Source organism: Salvelinus alpinus, chromosome 4 (assembly GCF_045679555.1).
Source record: "Salvelinus alpinus chromosome 4, SLU_Salpinus.1, whole genome shotgun sequence".
Taxonomy (NCBI): domain Eukaryota; kingdom Metazoa; phylum Chordata; class Actinopteri; order Salmoniformes; family Salmonidae; genus Salvelinus; species Salvelinus alpinus.
The window spans coordinates 51,785,545-51,800,259 of NC_092089.1; the positions used below are offsets into that span (position 1 = coordinate 51,785,545).

The 14,715-nt window shown below is 45.4% G+C and overlaps 1 protein-coding gene across 4 annotated transcripts in view; it reads left to right on the plus strand.

Annotated features, from left to right (window-relative positions):
• The window catches only part of LOC139573894 (type II inositol 1,4,5-trisphosphate 5-phosphatase-like), a 34,112-nt gene that overhangs the window by 14,967 nt on the left and 4,430 nt on the right, over positions 1 to 14,715 (plus strand). For all 4 annotated transcript variants that reach the window (XR_011674668.1, XM_071397855.1, XM_071397852.1 and 1 more), the window contains 8 exons: positions 8,938 to 9,054; positions 9,836 to 10,023; positions 10,589 to 10,700; positions 11,116 to 11,225; positions 11,606 to 11,741; positions 12,209 to 12,319; positions 13,170 to 13,335; positions 14,425 to 14,660. Coding sequence is in view for 3 of the 4 variants with exons in the window: in XM_071397855.1 (XP_071253956.1) it covers positions 8,938 to 9,054; positions 9,836 to 10,023; positions 10,589 to 10,700; positions 11,116 to 11,225; positions 11,606 to 11,741; positions 12,209 to 12,319; positions 13,170 to 13,335; positions 14,425 to 14,660 (1,176 nt within the window). In the remaining variant the exon portion in view is untranslated. The remainder of the gene's footprint in view (positions 1 to 8,937; positions 9,055 to 9,835; positions 10,024 to 10,588; positions 10,701 to 11,115; positions 11,226 to 11,605; positions 11,742 to 12,208; positions 12,320 to 13,169; positions 13,336 to 14,424; positions 14,661 to 14,715) is intronic.

The following is a 14,715-nucleotide window of genomic DNA, read 5'->3' on the forward strand; positions in this document are numbered from 1 at the left end:
ACTTCTAGAAAACACACTGTAAACTTGTTCCCCAGCCAAACTTGGCGTCCTCTTCGGCTGAAGATGATAACCACTCTGAGCTAGAGTGGGAGGGGCCAGAGTCCAAATGTCAAATCAAATTTGAATAGTCACATGCGCCGAATACAACAGGTGTAGACCTGCTTACTTACGAGCCCCTAACCAACAATGCCGTTTTACAAAATACGGATAAGAATAAGAAATAAAAGTAATTAAAGAGCAGCAGTAAAATAACAATAGCGAGACTATATACAGGGGGGTACCGGTATAGAGTCAATGTGTGGGGGAACCGGTTAGTTGAGGTAATATGAACATATAGGTAGAGTAATTAAAGTGACTATGCATAGATGATAAGAGGGTAGCAGCGGTGTAAAGGGGTGGGCAATGCAAATAGTCTGGGGAGCCATTTGATTAGGTGTTCAGGAGTCTTATGGCTTGGGGGTAGAAGCTGTTTAGAAGCCTCTTGGACCTAGACTCGGTGCTCCGGTACCGCTTGCCGTGCGGTAGCAGAGAGAACAGTTTATGACTAGGGTGGCTGGAGTCTGACAATTTTTTGGGCCTTCCTCTGACACCGCCTGGTATAGAGATCCTGGATGGCAGGAAGCTTGGCCCCAGTGATGTACTGGGCCGTTCGCAATACCCTCTGTAGTGCCTTGCGGTCGGAGGCCGAGCAGTTGCCTTACCAAGCAGTGATGCAACCAATCAGGATGCTCTCGATGGTGCAGCTGTTGAACCTTTTTTGAGGATCTAAGGACCCATGCCAGATCTTTTCAGTCTCCTGAGGGGGAATAGGTTTTGACGTGCCCTCTGCACGACTGTCTTGCTGTGCTTGGACCATGTTAGTGTGTTGGTGATGTGGACAACAAGGAACTTGAAGCTCTCAACCTGCTCCACTACTGCCCTGTCGATGAGAATGGGGGCGTGCTCGGGCCCTCTTTTTCCTGTCGTCCACAATCTTCTCCTTTGTCTTGATCACGTTGAGAGAGAGGTTGTTGTCCTGGCACCACACGGCCAGGTCTCTGACCTCCTCCCTATAGGCTGTCTCGTCGTTGTTGGTGAACAGGCCTACCACTGTTGTGTCATTGGTGAACTTAATGATGGTGTTTGGAGTCGTGCCTGGCTGTGCAGTCATCAGTGAACAGGGAGTACAGGAGGGGACTGACCACGCACCCATGAGGGGCCCCTGTGTTGAGGATCAGCGTGGCGGATGTGTTGTTACCTACCTTTACCACCTGGGGGCGGCCCGTCAGGACATCCAGGATCCAGAGGGAGGTGTTTAGTCCCAGGGTCCTTAGCTTATTGATGAGCTTTGAGGGCACTATGGTGTTGAACGCTGAGCTGTAATCAATGAATATCATTCTCACATCGGTGTTCCTTTTGTCCAGGTGAGAAAGGGCAGTGTGGAGTGCAATAGAGATTGCGGATGTGGATCTGTAGGGGCGGTATGCATATTGGAGTGGGTCTAGGGTTTCTGGTATAATGGTGTTGATGTGATCCATAACCAGCCTTTCGAAGCACTTCATGGCTACAGATGTGAGTGGGTTGTCATTTAGGCAGGTTTCCATAGTGTTCTTGGGCACAGGCACTATGGTGGTCTGCTTAAAAAATGTTGGTATTATGGACTTGGACAGGGAGAGTTGGTCTGCGCATGCTCGCATTACACATCCTGGTAATCCGTCTGGCTCTGCGGCCTTGTGAATGTTGACCTGTTTAAAGGTCTTACTCACATCGGCTGCGGAGAGCGTGATCACACAGTCTTCCAGAACAGCTGGTGCTCTCATGCATGTTTCAGTGTTATTTTCCTCGAAGCGAGCATAGAAGTAGTTAAGCTCGTCTGGTAGGCTTGTGTCACTGGGAAGCTCTCGGCTGTGCTTCCCTTTTACATTTACATTTTTACATTTAAGTCATTTAGCAGACGCTCTTCTCCAGAGCGACTTACAAGTTGGTGCATTCACCTTATGATATCCAGTGGAACAACCACTTTACAATAGTGCATCTAACTCTTTTAAGGGGCGGGGGGGGGGGGGGGTTAGAAGGATTACTTTATCCTATCCTAGGTATTCCTTAAAGAGGTGGTGTTTCAGGTGTTTCCGGAAGGTGGTGATTGACTCCGCTGACCTGGCGTCGTGGGGGAGTTTGTTCCACCATTGGGGTGCCAGAGCAGCGAACAGTTTTGACTGGGCTGAGCGGGAGCTGTACTTCCTCAGAGGTAGGGAGGCGAGCAGGCCAGAGGTGGATGAACGCAGTGCCCTTGTTTGGGTGTAGGGCCTGATCAGAGCCTGAAGGTACGGAGGTGCCGTTCCCCTCACAGCTCCGTAGGCAAGCACCATGGTCTTGTAGCGGATGCGAGCTTCAACTGGAAGCCAGTGGAGAGAGCGGAGGAGCGGGGTGACGTGAGAGAACTTGGGAAGGTTGAACACCAGACGGGCTGCGGCGTTCTGGATGAGTTGTAGGGGTTTAATGGCACAGGCAGGGAGCCCAGCCAACAGCGAGTTGCAGTAGTCCAGACGGGAGATGACAAGTGCCTGGATTAGGACCTGCGCCGCTTCCTGTGTGAGGCAGGGTCGTACTCTGCGAATGTTGTAGAGCATGAACCTACAGGAACGGGTCATCGCCTTGATGTTAGTTGAGAACGACAGCGTGTTGTCCAGGATCACGCCAAGGTTCTTAGCACTCTGGGAGGAGGACACAATGGAGTTGTCAAGCGTGATGGCAAGATCATGGAACGGGCAGTCCTTCCCCGGGAGGAAGAGCAGCTCCGTCTTGCCGAGGTTCAGCTTGAGGTGGTGATCCGTCATCCACACTGATATGTCTGCCAGACATGCAGAGATGCGATTCGCCACCTGGTTATCAGAAGGGGGAAAGGAGAAGATTAATTGTGTGTCGTCTGCATAGCAATGATAGGAGAGACCATGTGAGGATATGACAGAGCCAAGTGACTTGGTGTATAGCGAGAATAGGAGAGGGCCTAGAACAGAGCCCTGGGGGACACCAGTGGTGAGAGCACGTGGTGCGGAGACAGATTCTCGCCACGCCACCTGGTAGGAGCGACCTGTCAGGTAGGACGCAATCCAAGCGTGGGCCGCGCCGGAGATGCCCAACTCGGAGAGGGTGGAGAGGAGGATCTGATGGTTCACTGTGTCAAAGGCAGCCGATAGGTCTAGAAGGATGAGAGCAGAGGAGAGAGAGTTAGCTTTAGCAGTGCGGAGCGCCTCCGTGACACAGAGAAGAGCAGTCTCAGTTGAATGACTAGTCTTGAAACCTGACTGATTTGGATCAAGAAGGTCATTCTGAGAGAGATAGCAGGAGAGCTGGCCAAGGACGGCACGTTCAAGAGTTTGAGAGAAAAGAAAGAAGGGATACTGGTCTGTAGTTGTTGACATCGGAGGGATCGAGTGTAGGTTTTTTCAGCAGGGGTGCAACTCTCGCTCTCTTGAAGGCGGAAGGGACGTAGCCAGCGGTCAAGGATGAGTTGATGAGCGAGGTGAGGTAAGGGAGAAGGTCTCCGGAAATGGCCTGGAGAAGAGAGGAGGGGATAGGGTCAAGCGGGCAGGTTGTTGGGCGGCCGGCCGGCCGTCACAAGACGCGAGATTTCATCTGGAGAGAGAGGGGAGAAAGAGGTCAAAGCACAGGGTAGGGCAGTGTGAGCAGAACCAGCGGTGTCGTTTGACTTAGCAAACGAGGATCGGATGTCGTCGACCTTCTTTTCAAAATGGTTGACGAAGTCATCCGCAGAGAGGGAGGAGGAGGGGGGAGGGGGAGGAGGATTCAGGAGGGAGGAGAAGGTGGCAAAGAGCTTCCTAGTGTTAGAGGCAGATGCTTGGAATTTAGAGTGGTAGAAATTGGCTTTAGCAGCAGAGACAGAAGAGGAGAATGTAGAGAGGAGGGAGTGAAAGGATGCCAGGTCCGCAGGGAGGCGAGTTTTCCTCCATTTCCGCTCGGCTGCCCGGAGCCCTGTTCTGTGAGCTCGCAATGAGTCGTCGAGCCACGGAGCAGGAGGGGAGGACCGAGCCGGCCTGGAGGATAGGGGACATAGAGAGTTAAAGGATGCAGAAAGGGAGGAGAGGAGGGTTGAGGAGGCAGAATCAGGAGATAGGTTGGAGAAGGTTTGAGCAGAGGGAAGAGATGATAGGATGGAAGAGGAGAGAGTAGCGGGGGAGAGAGAGCGAAGGTTGGGACGGCGCGATACCATCCGAGTAGGGGCAGTGTGGGAAGTGTTGGATGAGAGCGAGAGGGAAAAGGATACAAGGTAGTGGTCGGAGACTTGGAGGGGAGTTGCAATGAGATTAGTGGAAGAACAGCATCTAGTAAAGATGAGGTCAAGCGTATTGCCTGCCTTGTGAGTAGGGGGGGAAGGTGAGAGGGTGAGGTCAGGAGAGGAGTGGAAAGAAGGAGGCAGAGAGGAATGAGTCAAAGGTAGACGTGGGGAGGTTCAAGTCACCCAGAACTGTGAGAGGTGAGCCATCCTCAGGAAAGGAACTTATCAAGGCGTCAAGCTCATTGATGAACTCTCCAAGTGAACCTGGGGGGCGATAAATGATAAGGATGTTAAGCTTGAAAGGGCTGGTAACTGTGACAGCATGGAATTCAAAGGAGGCGATAGACAGATGGGTCAGGGGAGAGAGAGAGAATGTCCACTTGGGAGAGATGAGGATCCCAGTGCCACCACCCCGCTGACCAGAAGCTCTCGGGGTGTGCGAGAACACGTGGGCAGACGAGGAGAGAGCAGTAGGAGTAGCAGTGTTATCTGTGGTAATCCATGTTTCCGTCAGTGCCAAGAAGTCGAGGGACTGGAGGGAAGCATAGGCTGAGATGAACTCTGCCTTGTTGGCCGCAGATCGGCCGTTCCAGAGGCTGCCGGAGACCTGGAACTCCACGTGGGTCGTGCGCGCTGGGACCACCAGGTTAGAGTGGCGGCGGCCACGCGGTGTGAAGCGTTTGTATGGTCTGTGCAGAGAGGAGAGAAGAGGGATAGACAGACACATAGTTGACAGGCTACAGAAGAGGCTACGCTAATGCAAAGGAGATTGGAATGACAAGTGGACTACACGTCTCGAATGTTCAGAAAGTTAAGCTTACGTTGCAAAAAATCTTATTGACTAAAATGATACAGTGCTGCTGGCTGGTGGAGTAGGCTAGCTAGCAGTGGCTGCGTTGTTGACTTAGTTTGAAAGTGTAGCTGGCTAGGTAGCCTCGGTAACTGGCTAGGTAATCTTGACAATTACTCTAAACTACACAATTATCTTGGATACAAAGACAGCAAAGACAACTATGTAGCTAGCTAACACTACACTAATCAAGTCGTTCCGTTGTAATGTAGAAACTAATGTAATAGTTTCTACAGTGCTGCTATTCGGTAGACGGTAGACGTTGGCTAGCTGCTAGCTGCTGGCTAGCTAGCAGTGTTGACTAGGACGAAAATAGCTGACTAGCTAACCTCGGTAATTACGATAATTACTCTAAACTACACAATTTTGTAGTCTGTAATGGTTTGCAAGCCCTGCCACATCCGACGAACGTCGGAGCCTGTGTAGTACGATTCGATCTTAGTCCTGTATTGACACTTTGCCTGTTTGATGGCTCGTCGGAGGCCGTAGTGCGATTTCTTATCAGCATCCGGGTTAGAGTCCCGCTCCTTGAAAGCGGCAGCTCTACCCTTTAGCTCAGTGCGGATGTTGCCTGTAATCCATGGCTTCTGGTTGGGGTATGTACGTATGGTCACTGTGGGGACGACGTCATCAATGCACTTATTGATGAAGCCAATGACTGATGTGGTGTACTCCTCAATGCCATCGGAGGAATCCCGGAAGATATTCCAGTCTGTGCTAGCAAAACAGTCCTGTAGCTTAGCATCTGACTCATCTGACCACTTTTTTTTATTGATCTATTCACTGGTGATTCCTGCTTTAATTTGAGCTTGTAAGCAGGAATCAGGAGGATAGAATTATGGTCAGACTTGCCAAATGAGGGCAGGGGCGAGGTCGACCGATTAATCGGCATGGCCGATTTCGAGTTTTCATAACAATCGGTAATCGGCCTTTTTGGATGCCGATTATGGCCGATTACAATCCAATCCACGAGGAAACTGCGTGGCAGGCTGACCACCTGTTATGCGAGTGCAGCGTCATAAGGACCATGTGGCTGCTAGGAGCCACGGTAAGTTGCTAGCTAGCGTTAAACTTTGTTTTTTTATAAGATATCTTCACGTAATCACTAGTTAACCTAGTAATATCATCAGCCATGTGTAGTTAAGTAGTTTGTCCTGTGTTGCATATAATCAATGTTAATGTTAATGCCTGTTAATTTATCATCGATTCACAGCCTACTTCAACTTCGCCAAACGGGTGATGATTTCACAAAAGCACAATCATTTCACAAATGTACCTAACCATAAACATCAATGCCTTTCTTAAAATCAATACAGAGAAGTATATTTTTTTAAACCTGCATATTTAGTTAAAAGAAATTCATGTTAGCAGGCAATATTAACTAGGGAAATTGTGTCACTTCTCTTGCGTTCAGTTTGGGCCACCTGGCTCGTTGCGAACTGTTAACTAATTTGCCAGAATTTTACATAATTATGACATAACATTAAATATTGCTGTTACATTGCACAACCTTCAGACTTAGGGTTGCCACCCGTTCGATAAAATACAGAACAGTTCCGTATTTCACTGAAAGAATAAACGTTTTGTTTTCAAAATGATAGTTTCCGGATTTGACCATATTAATTACCAAAGGCTCGTATTTCTGTTTATTATAATTAAGTCTATGATTTTATAGAGCAGTCTGACTGAGCGGTGGTAGGCAGCAGCAGCCTCGTAAGCATTCATTCAAACAGCGCTTTACTGCGTATGCCATCAGCTCTTAGCAATGGTTGAGGCACAGCGCTGTTTATGACTTCAAGCCTATCAACTCCCGAGATTAGGCTGGCAATCCTAAAGTGCCTATAAGAACATCCAATAGTCAAAGGTATATGAAATACAAATGGTATAGAGAGAAGTAGTCGGCGCATCATAATTCCTATATTAACTACAACCTGAAACTTATTAACTGGGAATATTGAACCACCAGCTTTCATATGTTCTCATGTTCTGAGCAAGGAACTTAAACGTTAGCTTTTTTACATGGCACATATTGCACTTTTACTTTCTTCTCCAACACTGTGTTTTTGCATTATTTAAACCAAATTGAACATGTTTCATTATTTATTTGAGACTAAATAGATTTTATTTATGTATTATATTAAGTTAAAATACAAGTTTTCATTCAGTATTGTTGTAATTGTCATTATTACAAATGTATATAAATAAATAAATCGTCCGATTTAATCGGTATTGGCTTTTTTTGGTACACCAATAATCGGTATCGGCTTTGAAAAATCGGTTGACCTCTACTTTGTATGCGTCTCTGTGTGGAGTAAAGATAGTCCAGATTTTTTTTTTTTTTTTTCTGGTTGCACAAATAACATGCTGGTAGAAATTTGGTAAAACAGATTTAAGTTTCCCTGCATTAAAGTCCCCGGCACTAGGAGCGCCACTTCTGGGTGAGCGTTTTCTTGCTTATGGCGGAATACAGCTTATTCAATGCTGTCTTAGTGCCAGCCTCTGACTGTGGTGGTATGTAAACAGCTACGAAAAATACAGATGAAAACACTCTAGGTAGGTAGTGTGGTCTACAGTTTATCATGAGATACTCTACCTCAGGCGAGACAATAGCTTGAGACTTAGATATCGTGCACCAGCTGTTATTTACAAAAATACATAGTCCACCGCCCCTTGTCTTACCAGACGCCGCTGTTCTATCCTGCTGGTGCAGCGTATAACCAGCCAGCTGTATGTTGATGGTGTCGTCGTTCAGCCACTTCTCCGTGAAGCATAAGATATTACAGTTTTGAATAAGTCATTACAACATCATACCACTTTGCTTTGTCCATTCGGGCACACTGATTGGCTGAAACCCAGGAGGCTGTGATAGACAGCAGAGAAAGGGAGAAATCACCCTAAAGTGACTGTGGGGAAGGTTACATGCATGTTTCTTTTTTATAACTAAGGCCATGTTTGAATACGCCAAAAACGCATCCTTCCTTCCTTAAAATAGAATAATCACCGATATGGGAGGGTTGGATTGGTAAAAGAAGTGGGGTGCTAATATTCCTTTCGCTTATCCGAGCACATGCATGTCAGTGATTACCTCAAGTCAGTGAGGAAGGAAGGATGCATGTAGTCACAGTTGGTACAATTGAGTGTCGCTGTACTACAGATGTTTCCAAAGCAAAGTGGTACAATGTTGTAATGACTTATTTGCTTCCCTTTATACTGTAAAGTGTGGATTTGTTAACCTGGTGAAAGCTTGTACATGAGCTTCTCTTTTTCAATCTTCTTTTTATCTAGACCTATTTCCCCTTTTTATAAATTGCAGACTCAAGCTAAACTGCTTCTTCCTCTTTTAAAAGGCTTGTAAAGATTTTCTCCCTCAACCACCCAGTATGATGGCGTGTCATTTGTCAGTCCTCTGTCACTGGTGTGAATTTAGCTCACTTGGTTGCTTCGTAATTGACATGGCATAGGGAATCTGTGAAATGGCTGGTTTCACATTAATATTAATATGGTAATGTTGGGTTATATCCTACTTCGGTTTATATCCTTGACAGGATTGAATGTGGAACAATCTGACTGTTAGCAATTTAGCATTTTTGCTCCTGCAGTATTGGCATGAACAATATTGCATTGTCCTGTATGCCACTTCACTGCGGTCCTCCTGACCAGATCTCTATTGTTTACCCCTTCCGCTAACACTACCTGAACAACCTTAGGTGTTTCGTAAACAGCACAAACACATCCAGGATCAGGCTAATAGCAAATGCTTGACCAGTGTATTGTTCTGTCTGTGACCTATGACCCCTGTGTATCCCTTCAGGTGAAACTGGTTCGTCTGGTGGGCATCATGCTGCTGTTTTATGTGAGGAATGAGCACGCCAAGCACATCTCTGAGATGGAGGCAGAGACCGTGGGCACCGGCATCATGGGTAGAATGGTAGGTGGTGTGTGTGTGTGTCCAGTGAGGGTATAGTAGGAGTACATATCCTTGGCCGCTAAGCGGTCTGTAATCAATTGCTTAGCAGTCTTGGCAGTTTAGAGCAGGAGGTTGGCTGGCGTCCACTAGTTTCATTTAGCTTCCATTTTACAGTTGGATAAGGAGTTATATTGCACCGTTCTACCTCCAAACTCGGCTTTAACCAGAGTTTAGAAAACCAGTGTTTCTCACATTTGTAGCCTCAAATACACCAGACTTGGAACCCAGGTATGTTTGGAAAACACATTGGAATTCCTATTGTTCATAGAGCTATTTTTTGTATACAAACAGATGTCAAGTTCGGGTGATGCGAGCGCATCCCGGTACCTACAAGCTCTGTAGCAGGATAGCTAACGCTAAAGTCGGACCTTGACAAACTTAACAGTGAGTGAGTGATGACCGTGAAAACACACAAGACTGATGGCTATAGCTATGTTCAACAAGTTGATTATTCTTCTATCTTTATCTAGCTCCGTTTGTGATATTTTACCTTGCCTCACAGGCTTGCTAGCTAACCAATCATCTGACATCTGTAATGTTGTTGACAATAACCATCTGATTCCGTGTTTGTTAATAACTTGCACTAGTTGTATTTGAAGTTGCATGTGATCGTATCCACTGCTAGATAACAAAGCTTGTTCTGAAACCGTACTGCTTGTACTACTTTTCATGACGCAGCAGGGAAATGGTTTGTTCTGTAAGGGCACATAATATAAAATGTTTTACAAACCTCTCTCCTCAGGGAAACAAAGGTGCTGTGGCTATCCGCTTCCGCTTCCACAACTCTGACATCTGTGTGGTCAACTCCCACCTGGCCGCCCACATCGAGGAGTACGAAAGGCGCAACCAGGACTACAAGGACATCTGCAGTAGGCTGCTTTTCCGCCAGCAGGACCCCGCGCTGGCCCCACTCACCATCATGAAGCACAAGTATGAACAAGTCTTTAGTACAAAGCAGTATTTCCACTTTTCAGGGTTGTGTTCATTAAGGCCAAAACATTTAAATGAGCGTTTCTTATTGGATATGTTTTGGGTCGTATTCATTAGGGCACACATTGATAATATTTTGCAAAGGAAAACAAAAATGAGGTTCTTATTGGACGAGTCCAGATAATCCCTGCCTTTTCAGTCTGTTGTTTTTGTTTGTTATTTTGTGCCTAATGAACAGGACCCTGGATTTGGTAGTTGTGGTGGTACACCATGCTTTGTATTTATTCCGGCATGGTGACATTTTCTCAAGGGAACAAAATAGCGAATGTATTATGTAAACCTTTGATCACAAGACCAGTGCACCTTGCCAATTTCACATAACTTTATAATGGCTTAGGTGAACATTTGAAATGAATGCAGTGTTTTGATGCAGTTGTAGAGTGGGATGAGTTCTAGAACCACATGCAAAGCCACCGTTTTCCGTATTGAAATATAATTATAGAAGAGTAGTTATATTTCTATGATTTTCCATATTCTCAATGCATCATCTTTTCCTTGCTTACAGTGTGGTCCTATGGCTGGGAGATCTCAACTACAGGCTAAGTGACCTTGACATCGACAATGTGAAGGACTTAATCGCCAAGAAGGATTTTGAAACGCTGCACAGTTATGACCAGGTAGGTAATCTCAAGCCGCTTAACTTCAAGCCATTTAAATGTCTACTTCTAGGGTGCGTTCAGTAGGCAAATGTTGTAGAACATTGCAGATAGAAATGTCATGAATATAGCTGACATGATTCCTTACTCTACTTGTCAGACAGGCAGGTTTGTTCTTTGTAATATCTGAATGTTCCACAACATTGTTCCCATGGTCTTATTTATTAGGCTCCTAACTGAAGACAACTGATCTGAAACAGGGAGGTACTACCTGAAATTGTCCAATCAGAAACACAAATTTTCCGTTGCAAAACGTTTTGCTACAATATGCCCTAATGAATAAGACTGCTAATCTCTGTGTTCAGTGCCAGTCACATTACAACATGATGAGTGTGGTAATTGTCATGATGTCTTGTGGTGGCTCTGTGGTCCTCAGCTGAAGAGGCAGATCGATGAGAAGGCTGTTTTCGTGGGCTTTGTGGAGGGAGAAATCGGCTTCCTGCCCACTTACAAATACGACACTGGCTCTGACCAATGGGACACAAGGTAACTTCTCCTCTCTAAATGTCTAGTATTATCTATAAAGGCAATGGAGAAAACAATAACACTTTACTAAAAGCCTGCAGACATATTGCATTATAATGCCATTTATAATGCATCGTAAGAACATGTATGAACCCCTTATAATGGTGGTCTTATGGTTGTCGCATAATGAGCCTAAGACGTTTTGAGTTGGAATATTGATAGATAGGGAGACAGAATATATTATAAGCCTGATTATAATGCATTACAAAGGCTCATACATTCTTATAATATGTTTTAAAGCGTTATAGCTGTAGAATAAAGTGTTACAAAACTCTTAAATATCTTATTGCGTGGAATCTGTCTCCGAAATGTCTTAAAGTTTCATGTTTCACGGCCCTCAGTGAAAAGTGTCGCGTGCCGGCGTGGTGCGATCGGATCCTGTGGCGAGGCAAGAATGTGCGGCAGCTGCACTACCAGAGTCACATGGACCTTAAGACCAGCGACCACAAGCCAGTCAGCTCCCTGCTGGTGATGGGGGTGAGAATTAGTTTCCACCATCTGTCCTTTGACCTCTTAGAGACCATGCGGTTTTGGTTGGTTTAGCCTGGTGGTCATAACCAAAGATTCTTATAGATAACCCAAGATTGTAAAAGGCCCATCTGAACAATCTTAGTCACACTATGGGGCAGAGCAAGCAAGGTGATGGGAAGAGTTTCATCTTGACCAAATATGGGAATTCCCTTGTGGAAGTGTTTTTTTATTTAATTTTTAAAAATGTATCCTTGTGACCAGTCTGAGTTTCCCCCAGAGCCATATAATTAGAGTTCAGACAACTTTTAGAATTGTGCTTTTGAGCATTTAATTTATCCATTCATGACAAGTATTTGGATTCTAATTCTAGATGTTCTGTTGCATGGCATTTTTTAAAATGTTTAACTAATGATATGCATCTAGTTTCCCCTATTCATCTGTGTTTTAACCTCCCTTCTCTGCTGTTTCTTCAGATCAAGCTGGTGAACGAAGAGTCTTACAAAAAGACATTTGAGGAAATTGTGCGCTCGCTGGACAAGATGGAGAACGAGTGCATTCCGTCCGTAACGCTGTCCAGGCGAGAGGTGAGTGGTCAAGAGTTAAGTGATTCTACTGTGAATTGTTATTGATGAAGAATATGTTAACATTTCTCTGGTCTTTCACAATGCACAATACAACATTATCAGTGAACATTGACAGTAGCAGAACCTTGTGAACAACGCTTATCATATGAGCTCTGCTCTTTACGAACAGGAGTAAAATTTAGGGAAAACGTCTGTGCTACATGTACAAATTTACATTTTTTCCCTTAACATTTAAACTTCAAATGACGTGATTTCACAATTCAGATGTGGTTCTGTGTATAACCGCTAGGGGTCAATGCAGTTCAATCTACTGCAGGCCTGCAATTCCTACATACTGGTCGTCACTAGTTACCACAGCCACAAAGTAATAAAGCCAGCCTATTTCTACAATTGATCTTCTTAAAATGTGATTTTAAACCTAACCCTAACCACATTGCTAACCTTAGTCTAATCCTAACCTTACGTTAGGTTTTCATGAATTTTTACGCTATAGCCAATTTTGACTGTGTTAACTAGAGGAAACCCTACCAGACGGTGATGTATGACAGCGTGTTCATACATGTCCAACAATCTGTTGTTAATGCCACGTATGGTGTTTGAGAGCATGCGCTTTGTACTTGCACTTGCAGAGCAATTATTGTGCAATTTCTCCATCAGGGCCGTCACGGTTTTTCGACATGACATCTTGTAGTCTGATTCTAGATATGCCATTTAGGATATTGAAGCCGACATCCCCTACCATTGACAATGGCTGGATATCAACTGTAATCATTTCTGTAATCAACGCTGTGATTTTCACACCCCTACTCCCTACCTGTGAAACCTAATCCAAATCACTCTCCCTCCCCAGTTTCACTTCAAAGATGTGAAGTTCATGCAGCACCAGGCAGAGACTCTGACCCTCCACAACGACGGGCAGGTCCCGTGCCAGTTTGAGTTCATCCAGAAGCTGGATGAGCCCACCTACTGCAAGCCCTGGCTCACCGCCAACCCGGCCAAGGGCTTCATCGCCCAGGGTGAGTATAGCAGGACTTATGGCCCTATTCTTTCTTCCGCGTTTTCTTGAGGTCAGCACTTGTTTAAGGTGTGTATCAAATATGTCAGAGTAGAAGTGCTCATCTAGGATCCGGTACCCCCCCTGTCCTTGTAATCCAATTTATTGTGATCTCAAATGTAAAACTGATCCTACATTATCACTCCTACTCTAAAACATCTGATACATACAGCCCCAGATCTAGAGTTTGGCTGGGTGAAAGCAAGGTTGCCACCCCATTACGTTCTTCAACCTAACTAATTCAGATCAGTGAGTACTTCAAGGAAGGTCGGAAGGCATTTCTGAAGTATTGGAACAGGGCCTAAGACTTATATTTCAGGAATGGATATTAATTTATATAAACACCTGGCCTCCCCGCTATGTTAGACATAATGTCATGAGCTCTATGACATATGAAGCGAGAGATCATAGCTCTGTTCTGAGTGAATGATAGATTTGAGTTTTCCCTGTGACTGCAATTGATAGAGGCATTTTCTCAACTCAGTGTTTGATGGAAGGGAAGCTATTTCAGATCTGTCTAGCACGAGAGACTTGTAAATAATGGCGATATCTCAAGGCTTAGGATGGAAGGAGTGGTGGATGTGCCTCAGTGCTCTTTGCCTCTCTGGGTCTTGCTGATAGTTTGTTTTTTACCGTTTGTCTCATTTAGTTCTGAAATTGTCAATGTAGTGATGCAGCTATAAATGAATAGGGTTCCCTTCACACATTCATGTGCAGTTAGTAATGCTTAGTGTACAGTACATCCTTTGCTTGTGGTTCGTCAACAAGTTTCCAACACAGCACATTTACATAGAGCATGATCATGTTCATTAGGTCACGCAACAGAAAACATTTTCAAACTGAATAATTTGTGTTTCTTATTGGACATGTCCAAGTAGTCCCTCCTTCAGTTTGTCAGTGGAGTTTTCTTTCATTTGATCCCAAATGAACACAACCCTGTTCTTCTGTGTCTCAGGGAATTGATAATCAGGAATTGGTGCTTTTCTGAAATGTTCCTCCATTGATAAATCATTGAATTATACCTGATCCCGTCCATGTACTGTTCACCAAGGCGGCAACGTGGACATCGACCTGGAGGTGTTTGTGAACCGCTCCACCGCCACGGAGCTCAACGCAGGCCGCCAGCAAATCGAGGACATCCTGGTGCTCCACCTGGAGCGGGGAAAGGACTACTTTCTCTCTGTGTCGGGCAACTACCTGCCCAGCTGCTTCGGCTCGTCCATCCAGACCCTGTGCCAACTGAGGGACCCCATCCAGGAAATGCCCCTGGAGACCATCCGGGAGCTGGTGAGTTCAGTATAGCCAGCAAGGAGTGTGTTCATTATTGTATATATATTTTGCA